General features: G+C 40.0%; 1 protein-coding gene across 1 annotated transcript in view; it reads left to right on the top strand.

The window, feature by feature from the left end:
- The window catches only part of arhgef12b (Rho guanine nucleotide exchange factor (GEF) 12b), a 47047-nt gene that overhangs the window by 18357 nt on the left and 14204 nt on the right, over positions 1–14486 (top strand). Inside the window, exons 5-19 of the mRNA XM_082547926.1 lie at positions 927–984; positions 1432–1646; positions 4322–4438; positions 5054–5179; positions 7151–7249; positions 7325–7435; positions 8522–8620; positions 8761–8803; positions 11071–11176; positions 11304–11441; positions 11605–11637; positions 12608–12722; positions 13585–13636; positions 13783–13992; positions 14221–14368. Coding sequence (XP_082404052.1) covers positions 927–984; positions 1432–1646; positions 4322–4438; positions 5054–5179; positions 7151–7249; positions 7325–7435; positions 8522–8620; positions 8761–8803; positions 11071–11176; positions 11304–11441; positions 11605–11637; positions 12608–12722; positions 13585–13636; positions 13783–13992; positions 14221–14368 — 1670 coding nt within the window. The remainder of the gene's footprint in view (positions 1–926; positions 985–1431; positions 1647–4321; positions 4439–5053; positions 5180–7150; positions 7250–7324; positions 7436–8521; positions 8621–8760; positions 8804–11070; positions 11177–11303; positions 11442–11604; positions 11638–12607; positions 12723–13584; positions 13637–13782; positions 13993–14220; positions 14369–14486) is intronic.

Below are 14486 nucleotides of genomic sequence, written 5' to 3'. Positions count from 1 at the left end.
CTTAAATGGCACTCCCTACGTGATTTGCTAATTTGATGCGTATAAGGGTGTCAGTTGAGCCATTAGGTGAGGTGGGCTGGCATTTAGATCAGCTGAGCTGCTGTTTGTGGCAGGATTTCACTTTGTACCTTCCTGAACTGATGCTGTGCTCGATTTTCAAACAATAGACAAATGAGAGATACAGAACAGTTTCATGCTTCATCACTCTTTCGCCTCTGCACAGCTGGGCAATCACAATGAGACGTGGTAATGACTGGACTGATGACTTTAGAAAGTTAAAAAGAATCTATAGATTATTTGCACTGTAATAAAATATCAGAAAACCAACATGCAGTTCACAGTGTGACCTGTTCATGTTGTAAGTCCTGCTTTATCTCTATCCATTTTCTTCCATCCCAGCTGTTTGTGTTTTTACTTTTCTTAGAAATATTATAAAAACAGGGTCTCACAACAGCTCACATGCTTTCTCCATGCTTTCTCCATACTTTCCCATCTGATTTTTACTGGTCTATCAAAATAAAGGCTATAAAATGCCTGAAAAAGTACTATAAAAGCAACAGAATTAATAATAAAGTGATCAGCTAACCAAATGTTTTTCAGCCACTTCAGCTTTGTGTCACAAAGCTTCTTCCCTGTTATGAATGCATGCATACATTTCTTGTGGCTCTTTTTAAACATGTTCAGAAATAACAAATGAGCCACTAAAAGCACAGTGAAGTCAGTGAGATGGACTGATGTCCACGGATAATTTTGATGTTGTCATGGGGTTTGTTTAGAATAACAGAAAAACAGAATGATGCCACATAGAAACAGTGACTACCACGAATGAAATAAACAAAACAGTATAATTGTGGGTTTTAGGCTTTAAGGAACATATGTTGGTCAGTTGTAGAAATTCTTTGCTAATGCTTTTTGTCTTTGGACAGGTCAACGGGACCTTAGTTACACATTCAAACCACCTAGAGGTTGTAAAGTTGATAAGATGTGAGTATGCTCTAATTATTTACATCCTTAGTTTGCTGTATCACATCTGTTGTGTTGTTTGTGATTTACAAGGCTCATTAAGAAGATATTATTAAGTCAACTTAAACATTAGTTGAGTTGTTTTAATCCTAAACTACATTTGAGCAAAAAGATCTTAAGTGACTTATCAGAAAAGATGAGACGTGTCAGCTAACATTGTATTATTATATATAGACTCAAAGTCAAAACACTGCCTTTATAAGTTATTGCAGCATAAGTGCTACAGTTAGCAGTTCAAACAGCACATTATCTCATGACATAACATATAAGCATACTTGCTCTGCAGATTGCTTATTGTTCCTCTAACGGTCTGACACATTGGGTTGTCTAAGCTGGTTCTGATGGCTTTTATATTCTCCCCTCCCTTCACCCTCCCTTCATTCCTTTCCCATGACTCCTCTCTGGCAGCGGGCTCCTATGTAGCCCTGACAGTGCTGGGGAGGCCTCCAGGGCTTCCTCAGATCCCCCTGGAAGAGGAGAAGGAAGGGAACAAGGAAGGAGGAGACACTCTCTCAGCACCCCACTCACCTGCACTGTCAGGTGGGGAGCAAGGCAGCTTCTTGACCAGCAGCACACCCTGTAGCCCTCAGGACAACACCACATCCTCCTCTCTGTCTGATGGGGTAAGAAAGAGGAGAATCCTGTTGTAAGCTGTGTAAGCAGCGTCACATTTAAAGTGTGGATGAATGCAAAAGCGAGGATTTCTGCAAGTATGTCTAAGAGGGTATATAAACTTCCATTAGCACAATAAGTGAACAACACTGTATATATTTTTGAGACATAAACACACACAGCAAAAAAACTCAGCTGCTATTTTACTAATGAAATCACCGTTAACCTGTTATTGCAGGTCTCGTTGAAGGCGGGCGGGACTTTAGTAAACTGTATCAGATGATGGAAAAACCACAGTACCGCTAGAGGAAAATTAGCTTTGTTCTGCAATAAAGTATCACCCAATATGGTCACTGTAAACATTTTATGGGCCTTGACAAGTGAACGTAATGTTCCAGCCGCTAGATCGATCCATCAGGCTTTAAAGTTGTTTTTAAGTGCACTTACTTACATTCTGAATGAGTAACTTGGCACAAATGATCCTCCAGAGGTTGTTCAGTTTAAATTATTACCAGAACAAAAATATGTAATGAAATAACACACGTACTCAAAAAGATAATAAGAATAATGTAATTTGTTATTATTTAAAGTAATTATAATACATGGTGAATTAAAAAAAAAATTTGAATGAAGGAGCTTTATACTCAGATTAATGCCTCCTTCTGCTACAGCGGTGAAGTGAAACCTCAGTCCTCTGACACAATGTTATTTTTAACTGTGACAGGGTTCGTGATAAGCTTATCTGGCTGGTACAACCCATGCAGCTCATTATTTTTAATTAGCCTCATCGTTCCGGTCCATTTCAACCAACTTTTTACTGAAACTGCTGCAGGATGTCAGCAGTGTGTCCACCGCGTAACATCGAACGAGTCAAACTTTTTCTGCAATGTGCATACGATTTAGGGATTGTTGAAACTCTGGACTTTCGGCTTTCAATTTGGAAGTTATTTACTCAAATGCTCAAACTTCGACAGGATTACGTGCCCAATTATTATGTTTAAGTCACATTTTCCCCTGTCAGATTTTGTGTCTAGTTCAATTTAAATATAAGTAATCTCATTTTAGTCATACTTCTGGTTAATAAAACCAAATGAAATGGTTCAATTTTCCTTATAAAAGACCAGTATGTAACCAACCATTGCACTTAAGATTTCCAAGCATCAACTTCCCATCATCCTACTGTCAGAAGGTTGTGGTCGTAAAATCCATCCACATCTAAAAAAACTCTGGAAAAATTATAAAAGAATTTTGCAACCATGATATTCCGTGACTAGTTGGAGGTCCAGGGTCACTAGATGATCTTTAGTCTGTATGATCTTAATCATTTGTAACTGATAACAGTCTGAATGAATTCATGCATACAGTTCCATATGTATGTGGACAATGACATGTTTCCTGCAGTTTTGCCCTTGTATACCACCAAAGTGACTTTTCAATCAAATGATCAAAATGTGATTGAAGTGCAAATTTCCAGCTTTAACCCATGGACATCACAAAATGCTGTGTGTCCTCCTCAGTGCTACTCTGGTAGGTCTTTATTGCAGCCACCTTCAGTTTCTGCTTGTTTGTGGGTCTCTGTGCCTTCAGTTTTCTGCATGGTCTGTTGGGTTGAGGGCATGTGACTAACTTGGCCTTTGAAGAATATCCCTTTCTTTGCTTGAGAAACTCTTGGATTGCATTAGCAGTTTGCGTTGGCTCATTATCCATTTAAAATGTGAAGTTCTGTCCAATCAGTTTTGTAGCATTTGGCTGAATTTGAGCAGAGAGTACAGCCGCATACACAGCAGAATTCATCCTGCTGCTTCTATCAGAAGTCACATCATCAAGAAACACTAGCAGTCTGGTTTCAATGGCAGCCATACGAGCCCATGCCATAACGCCTCCTCCGCCGTGTTTCACTGTTAATGTGATATACTTTAGATCTCTTTCTCCATGTTCTTCTCTTCCCATCGTTCTGGGTTATCTTGCTTTCATTTGTCCCAATATTTTTTTCCCAGATCTGTGCAGGCTATTTGAAATGTTCTCTGGAAAAGTCTAATCTGGCCTTCCTGTTCTTGAGTATAAACAGCGGATTGCACTTTGTTATAAGCCCTGCGTGTTTACACTCATGAAGCCATCTCTTGATTGTAGACTTTAACAATGATATGTCTGCCTCCTCCTCGAGAGTGTTCTGGACTTGGTTAGATGTGAGGGGATTTTTTTTTTCTGTTGCTGCTGCCAGTACATTCCTTCTTTTTAAGAATGTACCAGAATGCTGATCTGGCAGGTTTTCTGTCTCTTTGATAGGTTTATTTTGGGTTTTCAGCCTCCTTTGCTTGCATCGGCATCTTCCACCAAGCAGCTGTAAAATGCAAGTTCAGCTTAATTTGTCACTGAATAAAAGAACATGAAACTGCTTGTCAATCAGTTGTCCAATTGCTTCTGAGCCTCTGAAAATGGGGGACTGTGTATAAAAATGGCTGTAATTTCTAAACAGTTAATGCAATACATTTGTCAAAACCCCTCGAATTTATCAGTGAATGTTTGTACTTTAATCATGTCTTGATTGTTTGATTTTTTTTTTTTTTTTTAAATCTCCTGAGGTGGTGTGGAGAGGCAAAATTAAACAAACAAAAAACAAAAGGTGGTGTCATGATCCAATAAAGGAATATATATACATGTATGTATATGTTTGTCTGAATTTCAGGAAGCAGCCATGGCTTCCTGGAATGGTGAGAATGAGGATGGAGACGGTGGGTCTCCTCCGAAGGAACAGACCTCACCCACACCGTGTGACAATGGCCCCCTGATCAATAACAACTCAGTGAGTACACCGACACATCAGAGCATTTAATATGGTGCCAGTTGGTAATGACGATGTAGGCTGGTCATATATGAGTCGATAAACAGATGTCAGAGGTGTTCTCGGTTCGGCTTTTGAACAGTTTTTTCAGTTTTATTCTGTCATTACTTTAAATGTTAAAGCTGATAAAATATGATAAAAGTTAGTTGATAAACTTGACTGAACATTAAGATTTTATATATTATAAGAGCCCTCTTTTCTCGGCTGTAAAGTTAAATCAACACTTCAGGTATTTTCTGACCACTTATAGATTTAAAAAAAAAAAGAATTAAAGTCACACTTTTCATTTTTACCTCTGAGTTTTTGAGCTGCTGCTGCTGAGCAAGGATTTTTGTTAATAATCTATTGTAGCAGTAACCACCATCTAATGTTAAACACATCACAAAGCCTTGCTGCTTACACAGACTCCTTTGTAATAACAGTCTTTTTATCACAGCTTCTAAAAATAGGAATTAAGTAGTGCTTTCCACTCTCAGGAATTTCCCAGTATTCAGCACCAGACTAAACAATCAATTTGGTTTAAGTGTTTTGTGTGTCATGTGTGTGTTAATGTGCATGCATCTGTGTCTGCATTAGGTTCACAGCAGCCCCCTCTTTGACACTGTGGGCTACAGAGGGACTCCCTGTCAGAGCCCAGACATTAGTCGGCGGGATGGCCTCAACATCTGCACATCGCCAGAGGCTGAGGATGCCGCTGACACAGTAAGATGCACACGCAAATTTGATTTGGTGTAAATTTGACATTAAACATGTTTAATTTCACATGAATAAAACTAGACAAGCAATGACAATAGGCCCCTCCCATAAATTAGCCAGAAGAGCCAGAAGTTATTATTTCTCCATCATCACAATATTCTATCAGTGTTATTAGCAATGCCTTGCATGTTTGGTTAGCGAACTGCATGAGTTGAAAGTGTAGGAGTATAATGCAGAGACTCGCATCCCCTTTTTCCTCAGCTGCCATGTTGGAACCTTGGCAGGTGTATGGTCATTTACAGCCACAAATGGCCATATTTACACTAAAGTCTGGAGTGCTTGTAAGCTTGGTTAGCAAGTTGCACAGACAAAGGGTACACTCATACTAACTGAAGCACAAACTTCTTGGATGCTTTGCATCACAGAGAAAGCCCAAATATAATATAGTGGTTAGCACAGCAAGCAAGGTCCTGAGTTCAATTCAATTCCCGGGTCTTTCTGTGTGGAGTTTGCATGTTCTCCCCGTGTTTGCGTGGGTTCCCTCCGGGTACTCCGGCTTCCTCCCACCATCCAAAGACATGCAGTTAGTGGGGATGGGTTAATTGGTTAATCCAAATTGCCCATAGGTGTGAATGCAGGAGTGAATGGTTGTCTGTCCCTGTGTGTTAGCCCTGCGACAGACTGGCGACCTGTCCAGGGTGTACCCCGCCTCTCGCCCTATGACAGCTAGGATAGGCTCCAGCGCCCCCCGCGACCCTGAAAAGGATAAGCGGAAGCGAATGGATGGATGGATCTAACATATTATATTATATTATATTATATTATATTATATTATATGTTAGATGATTCCAATAATGTGTTAAAAAAGGCACCAAGAGCACAAACATGGCTGTGAGTTTCAGTTCATTGCTAACAGGTGCTAGCAGAAAGCTAGCTAAAGTAGCTTTCTGCTAAAGTAGCTTTCTGCTACCAGCATCTTTGTTAGCATACCTTTCAATCAAAGCAGCCATGCCCAAACTTGAAGCAAAATCTAAACCAGTGATTTAAAGGAGTCAGCCAGCATATGGTTGATACACAAGGGACAGCTCTTCATTGTGACCAAATTTCTTTTCCACCCATCTATAGTCATGTTTTTAATGCTATTAAGTTTGCCCTATTAACACTTGACTGACTTGCTTTAGGAGGCAACCACAAATGCAGGTTATTTCTACATGAGCTTTATTTCAGCCTCAGGGGTTGTTGCTTCCAGAGACCCAGTGAAATGACTCTACTGAAGTGGATTTACCCTAGGAAGCGCTACTTTGATCTCTGTCTCCACCAGCTGAAGTTCTAGATGTTCATGCTCTTTGTCAGTTCAACTGAGAGGGTTGCTAATGTGCTTGCTCTTTGGGCTCGAAACTGCAAAAGTGCCATGCAATTTGGGTAACTTAATGGAGGACGTTTGCAGTACTTAAAAAAGAATTATCCTTGAACACATTTTATTTTCAATTTTACAACGTAAAGTTGGTTCAGAGAGAAACAGGGGAAGGGAAAAACAGAAAGAAGGTTAAATAGAATTTTAGGGTGAGCTAAGGGCAAAACAGTGAATCAAAGAATATTAGAAAAAAATTTAATCACTAATTTCTTAAAAACAAGTCTCAACCCTAACTCCTTATCAGCAGGAAAAAAATAAAAAACAATAGATAACTAAATGCTCTGGTAAATGGATTCCTGGCAAGAGGTCAAGAGCAACAGTAAGGACATAGAACAGGAGGGAGGAAAAGCCAGTCATTTGGTTTTGGAAGCATGCCTGAAATAAAAACCAGTCAGTTGAGAAAAGAGAGACAAAGGTTACCCCTATAAGTTGTCCAAGGGGAAAGTGTTAAAAATATTTCTTGGGTTAAACTTAAGGTTAGGGTTCCTACATATGAAGAAGAAATTATTCCTTTGTCATGTGAACCTCTTTGTTTGACCCTGCACCTCAATTATATCACACAGCACCCCAATACCCAGTGCAGTGCGGGTAGCCCTCCTTACCTCGTAAACCCTCAGATTATTGGAGCAGAAGACGACTACTTTGAATCATCACAAGAACAGGTATCTGGCTAAATGTCTCTGATTTTTGGGTCACATGATCATCATCCGATCTAATAAATGGATGCTTTTCCTCAGATCAATGGCGAGTGTACCTGTTTCCAGAGTATTGAGTCGCTGAAGTCTCGGCCGGCACACCTCGCAGTTTTCCTCCACCATGTGGTCTCACAGTTTGACCCTGCTCCTCTGGTATAGCCACAAACACAGTACAAATCAGTGTGTGGTAATGCCTTTGCTGCCAATATCGTCTGAATCCATTGGTATCATCATTTGATACCAATATGAGGCCACTGCAGGCTGAAAATTAAAAGCATACATAAGTATATAGCAAGCATATGCATATACTGTTTCCTAAAGTAGTAGCAAGGAATTTTAATTGTATTTAAACTTCATTTTACCAAACTTTCCGTGGACTTGTTCTTAGTCATTTTCTATTTTCACACTGCGTTCATGATTCACAACCACATACTCTATATATAAACTATATATAAAATGGGCCTAGCATCTGTGACAAAACATTGGTGATCACAACCCCAGCCGCTCCTACTGAAGATGTAAATCTTAAAAACAACTGTAACCATGGACTGTTGGTATGATAAATACACATTCAGTCCTATCGTGAGTCTTTACAGAAGCAGGAAAGTGAACTGACTAAAAATAAACTACAAAGAGCCTTTTTCATCATAACAAAGGAACATGTCACACAGTGCAACAGTGTGGCTCATTAATGTGTTTTTCAAAGTTTATCGACAACAATGGAGCTGGCTATTTAGCAGTATAAAGAGGCAACACTTGGTAGAAGAATGCTTTTGTTGTTTTATGTCTTAAAAGCATAAAACATGTGAATGCAGTTTACACAGACATTATAGAAAAGAAATAAACCTTGCAGAAATGTGTTAACTATTGAGCTGTGAAACTATTGGCAAGAAGGAAAATCTTGCAGACTAATGTAATATAAGATAAACCATTTCTTTGATTATACGAGTTCAATATGAACATAATTTAGTGTGTAAAGCAGTCTCAGTATCATGTATGAATATAAAACTCAGGGACCTAAAAAAGGGTTGCCAAGTTCTACTTTGTCATAAATGAAAGTGGGCCAAGGATTGAGCCCTGTGGAACACCGCTGTTGACCTAAAGAGACAGTTTTCTCACGATGTTGTATTTTGTTCATGGTTTGAATAAGTAATGCAATTCATGAAATAAGAAGCTATGCAAACATGGACTAATAGAACCTAATAGAAAGGACTAACTGTATTTTCCCCCTATGGTTAGCTGTGTTACCTCTACGCTGATATGTACAAGCAAACCAACTCCAAAGAAAGTCGACGCTTCTTTATTGAATTACACACGCTATTCATGGATCGAACTGCAGTAAGTTGGTCTATTAGATTCTTTCTCAGTCAGTGTCTGTTCTTTGTGACAATTTTCCTGTTTTTGTTTTAAAAAAATAAAATAAAATAGTGTTCCTGTGTTGATGGGATTCTTAACTCTCCTTCTGTTGTCTTATCTAGAATCTTAAAGTGCCGGTGCCAGAGACCGTTTCGGCTGAGCTAGGTAAGGCATTAGAGGAATCCTCTAAAACAGAGGCTCCCAAAGTGTGGGGCCCCATTGCAGGGGGGAGCGCGGTATGAAAAGAAAAAAAAAAAGAAAAAAGAAGGCTTGGACACTGCTAGCATAATTGACAGGTTTTTGACGAGGCTCTCACACAAACGCAAAGCAGGAGCTGAAGCATCGCCAATTATGTTTCCAAACCAACTTCATTCTAAGCCAAAGACTAGAAAATATGGTGAAGCATATCTTCCCTTTGGCTTCACCTGCACAAGTGCCGAGGTAGGTCTCTGTAACAGAATTAGTTTCCATTGCGTCGGGAGCATGCGCTCGACAAACACAGACAAACAGTATCCCACATTCTTGATTTTTAGTTCACAAACACTACTTGTAATGACTAACTACTCCTGACATTTTGGAGATGTTAGCCCTTTATACAGTAAAGTTACAGTGGGATCCAAATAATATCAGGCTGATCCTGCCACGATTTGTTTCCCCAGTTCAAACCACGCACAAACAGTATCCCACAGTTGTTTATGTTTTTTTGCACAGAGAGGCATTTTTTTGAGAAATGTATTGATAGCAATGTTGAATATTATTACACAGGAAACTACACATAAAATAATCACACCGTGACGCCTCTGCCTTTCTAAATGTCGGGACAGTAACTGCGTGTGTATATGTAAGCGTGTAAAACCTGAAGATTAACAGTATTTTGTCTCTATCTGCCATTCTGCAATTCATCTCACGTAAACAATAACGTGGCACACAGCGTGACGTGAAAAAAGACACATACCTTTGACGCTGCGTGACGAACTCTGTATTCCTCGTCCACACGGAAACGCAAAAAATGGCGTTTAAAAAAAAAAAATCTCAGTTTTCGGTGATTCGAAACGCCGTTTACGTGTGGACGAAAGGTCCGAACGCATAGAAACAGCTGCGTTTTCAAAAATACCCGTTTAAGTGTGGACACAGCGTAAAAGAGTTTGGAGATTATTTTATTACTACCTGTAATTTATTGCAGTTTACTTGTATTTGCTTATTTGTTTACTAATTGATTGAGGTGTGAAATAAACCTCAATGGAGTTTGAAAACAAAATGTGGGTGTGTGTGGCTGGAGGATGTGTTTGTGCGGGCGGAGGGTGTTTAGGTGGTGGTGGGGGCGAACATTTTTCTTGTAAAACAAAGATTTTACTTCACACATACTGTGCATGTCGCTTTGAAAAGTTAAAATCTGAACTCCACTTTTTTTTTGCCGGAGTTTGGAAGTAGAAGATGTAGTCAGAAGACAACAAGCTTAATGAATTACACTGTCCACCTCTGCTGCTTGGGGCCTAATAAGCAAACTGATGCTTGAAGCAGTTTAACAAAGAGTTTATTATACACAAAAACTAAGACCACAAAATTATTATTATTATTTTCAGGAAAGTGTTTGTGTGTGAGTGAGAGAGATTAAGAAACTCCAATTTCATGCAAATTCATGAAACCTTGAGAAATGAAAAAGGTAAACTGAGCATGAGCATGATTGACTGGTAAATATGGATAAATATCATGCAATTTATTACTGTTATTTCTTATGTAGTGTGTAAGATATTCGTTGTATCTGGGTGTTAGTCGCAGGGGTAGCAGTCTAAGCAGAGACGTCCAGACTGGCTTTTCCCCATCCACTTCCTCCAGCTTTCTCAGAGTGGTACAGAGGTGTTCCCATGACAGCTGAGACATGTAATCTTTCCAGCGTGTCTTGGGCCAGATAACCTTACCTAGGAGGCATCCAGGATGCAGATGCCCAACCCACCTGAAATAACTCATTTATTCACTGTGCCCACAGTTTGTGGCTGTAGGTGAGGGTAGGAACGTAGATCGACCGCTCAGCTCACTCTTCACAACAAGAAACTGGTACAACATCCTCATCACTACTGACATCGCACCAATCTGTGTGTCAGTCTCACACTCCCACTCGTAAATGAAATATGTTTGAAAGCTTCAGAGAAAATAAATCAATTCTAATAACTTGGGGTATTTGACAGTATTGGCTACCGTTCTGATATCATCGATTGCAGTGGCTGAAAACAGGCTCTACGACAGCAGAAACAAAGAACATGTGTATCACATACGCGACCCGTCATATTAGGGTTTAAACCTGATTCCTTTAATAAATTATAAATGTTTTTTTTTTCCATTTAATTTGTGAATTGGATGCTTTGGGTTTGAATATTTTCTCTGTGTGTGTGTGTGTGTGTGTGTGTGTGTGTGTGTTTGTGTGTGTGTGTCAGAGAAGCGAAGGCTGGACTTGATCCCAGACAGCCTGTGTAAACAGTACATTCAGACGTTACAGGACGCGCTGTTACCAGACCTGCACAAGAACCTGGAAGACTTCAGGTAGCTGTCATTCAGCTGTTAAATTTATTCTTATAATAAATGTTTAACCTGAATATTTTCCTGGCAGATATCTGATACATGTCTGTGTAAAGTAATATTTCTCTATGTACATGCGCTCGGTGTGCAGACAGAAGCGCAGCATGGGTCTGACGCTGGCCGAAGACGAGCTCTGTAAGTTGGACTCTGAGCCAGGAAGAGACCAGCAGGCCTTGGAGAAAGAATGCTCCTGTGCTGAACACATCCTCTTCAAGATAGAGGATATCCTGTAAGTCTCTGAGCCACAAAGACACCTAGATGTGTATTTTTAACCCCTATGCTCCTTTCTGATTGTATTTTTTTTTTTTTAAAACAAACAAAAAAAACACCCACACAGACGTGCATCATGTGATTGTGTGTGTGTGTGTGTGTGTGTGTGTGTGATTTTGCAGGTTGACATCACAGAGCTCAGAAGAGGAGAAGTGGTAAGAGGAGGGAGTTTTATATTTTATATCATCAGGCAGCTGCAGGATACTCAGTGTGAATGATTTTGGGGAAGTTTTATAGTTTCTGTTCTGTTATGATATTTATAAATCATTGTCCCATCTGTGACTAAATGTTAAGACAGAATATCTCAAACAAAGTCTGTGTGAGCACAGTTTTATATCTTTGAACAAATAAATAAGTCTGTCACATGTAAGATAAAATTAATCATAGAGGTGCTTTACTCACAAATATTTTGACATCAGGGCAAATTTCATTGCTCGAAAATGAAAGTTGTACTGATGCCTCTGATGCCACGTCTCCATCGGCTCAACATCATTCATTAACTTCCCCTGAATGATCTTGTTGGACGTTCTTAAAAAATAAAGGGTGGGTGGGGAAAAGAAATCTTGCACATGGGAAAGAATAAGACAGTCATAAAGCTCTGATACACCATGCAAGAGACCCAAATGCGGAATCTCTTGCCCCCAGTGGTGACATCTTGTACTGCACCCATCACACCACAGCTTTACATTGCAACACACTATAAAACCGTTGTTTGTTGTTTTATGTAGGCCCCCCCTCCCCCAACACTGATGACTGGTAAATGGTTTTCCAGTCATCAGTGTTGGGAGAAAAAGACGTGTGTTTTTACTGCTCAGCTGTAAAAGACTGACGAGATACTGTCGTCCGCCCTGCAGACATGCAAACAGGTGGCGTAGACACATAAGCTTGTGAACGAGGCAACATAGGAGTTTAAAATTGATACTATAGATCCACTGGTCCACCGGTATTTCTTTTGTTTATTGCAATAATATGATGGATATTTCTTTCTTTGTAAGAGATGGTCTGTCTGAAAGAACGTCCGTCTGTTATTAATACTGTGATCGTTAAGAGCTGCTGCATAGATGAGAAAATCAGCAGCACGTGTTCTGTGTTACACTGCTACACATTGTGTGTCTCTTATTGCAGGCAAACAATGCAGTATGTGATTCTCACCTACATGAAGCACCTCGGAGTGAAAGTGAAGGAGCATCGAGGCCTCGAACACAAACGTGCTCGCATCACTTTCCTCCCCAGGATTAAGGTGCACACACACACACACACACACACACACACACACACACACACACACACACACACACACACACACACACACACACACACACAGTAACCTATACAGAATAATGCAATCATTATACAATTCCACTAATGAGTAAGTAGTTAAGTGCATGGTTCAATGGATGGATGGATCTATGGGAAGTCACTGACTTATCAATTATCATCGATGTTCTTTATTAGCCTTAAAAACCTTTTTTGAGATTTACTTTGTCTTTAAAAAAATAGTTCCTAGATAAACATGTTTTGATTTGTTTTGTTTTGTTTTTTCATGAGAAAAATATGAAGTCTGAGAAGTGGGTGAGAGGAAGGTGAAAATAATAAACAATATAATAAACAATAATAATAATAAACTTTGTCTGGCTGGTCACTTTTGGATTCAGCATTTTAGATTCAATTAAAAGTTAAAAAACACTCGAACATCCTCTGAAGTAGATCGTTTTTTGAGTTTACTGTAGTGCAGTTTATTGATCTTCCACAACTAAGAGCAGAGTCAAATAAACAAAGGCAACGTCAGGGTGTGAGACCTTAAGCACATGCAGCACAGAGACAAAGAGAAAGCTAGGAGCCACTTACTCCTCCTGTCTGTGCTAATTAGCCTTTCCAGTGCGTTTAGCATGGAAACACCTCTCATCTGGGTTACTCCCAGTATGTTCAGCTTGCTTCCCTGTGTATTCTGGCCACTGAATGTATGAGAACCTCCCTTCAAGGCTGTGTTGGGACAGGCAACAGTAGTTTTTCCACACAGGTGACATGTGACTGACATTTAAGTGAACTTCAGAACTGAGAATCATTTACTCCAATGTGTAACCTATAACTATTTCCATCAGTTTCCCAACATCCGCCCCCCTCGGCGTCCGAGCAGAGTGGACCCCACCCCAGGTGAGAAGAAGAAATATATATTTTAACCATGAGGTATTTGCTGGCTTATTGCATAAAGAGTTGTATCTGTGTATAATTGAGGGTGTACATACAATAACGTTATCAATGTAGTGTGTGATACTTCATGCTCATGGGTTTCTGCACAGTCGTGAAAGCTGTGGACCAGATCAAGCAGCGTCCGCCAAAGCTTCCTCATTCGCCTCTTGGCATCTCTGAACCATCAGACCAGTCCGCCACAAGTCCTGGACGGATCCGCGATGGATCAGATACCCAATTATTGCCTGCCACCACCTTCCCTACACACAGCTCCCCCACCACTCAGGTCTCAGAGGCAGGCGGACAAGAGTCAGAATCCAGTAAGATATTCCAGTTTTTGTTCGTTATTAAATTTTGATAATTTTCTTTTATTTAATTGCCTCAATCTTCCATTACATGTGGGATGAACACAGAGTCACTCAGACACTATCTCTAGTTTCAGTAACATCTACTAAATATCCCTGCAGAATATGGATACTGTTGAATTTGTTCAAATTAAAGCTCCATTCGAGTCATAATTGTTTCATCTTCTCTCCTTTATTCTACAGATGTCTCTCCGTTCTGCATGCAGCCCAGACCAGGCGACAGTGTGCAGTCTGCTGACAACCACGACGGCGTCTCCGGTCCAACCGGCACTCAGTTTGACTTCAGCCCCTCCACAGTGGAGCATCGGGATGAAGATCAGGAGGCCTTCAGGTAGTTGAAGTTGGGGATGCAGCTTTAAGTCTGTTTTTAAAAACATTTTTGGGCTGTGTGCCACTGTAAAGGAAATTTCTGGATTTAAAGGAAGTAACAGCATACGAATGTACAATTT

The sequence above is a fragment of the Aulonocara stuartgranti genome (genome assembly GCF_965226115.1).
Source record: "Aulonocara stuartgranti genome assembly, chromosome: 10".
NCBI classification, from domain to species: Eukaryota; Metazoa; Chordata; class Actinopteri; order Cichliformes; family Cichlidae; genus Aulonocara; species Aulonocara stuartgranti.
Note: the sequence above shows the minus strand (reverse complement) of the source record. Positions and strands in the feature narration are given on the sequence as shown.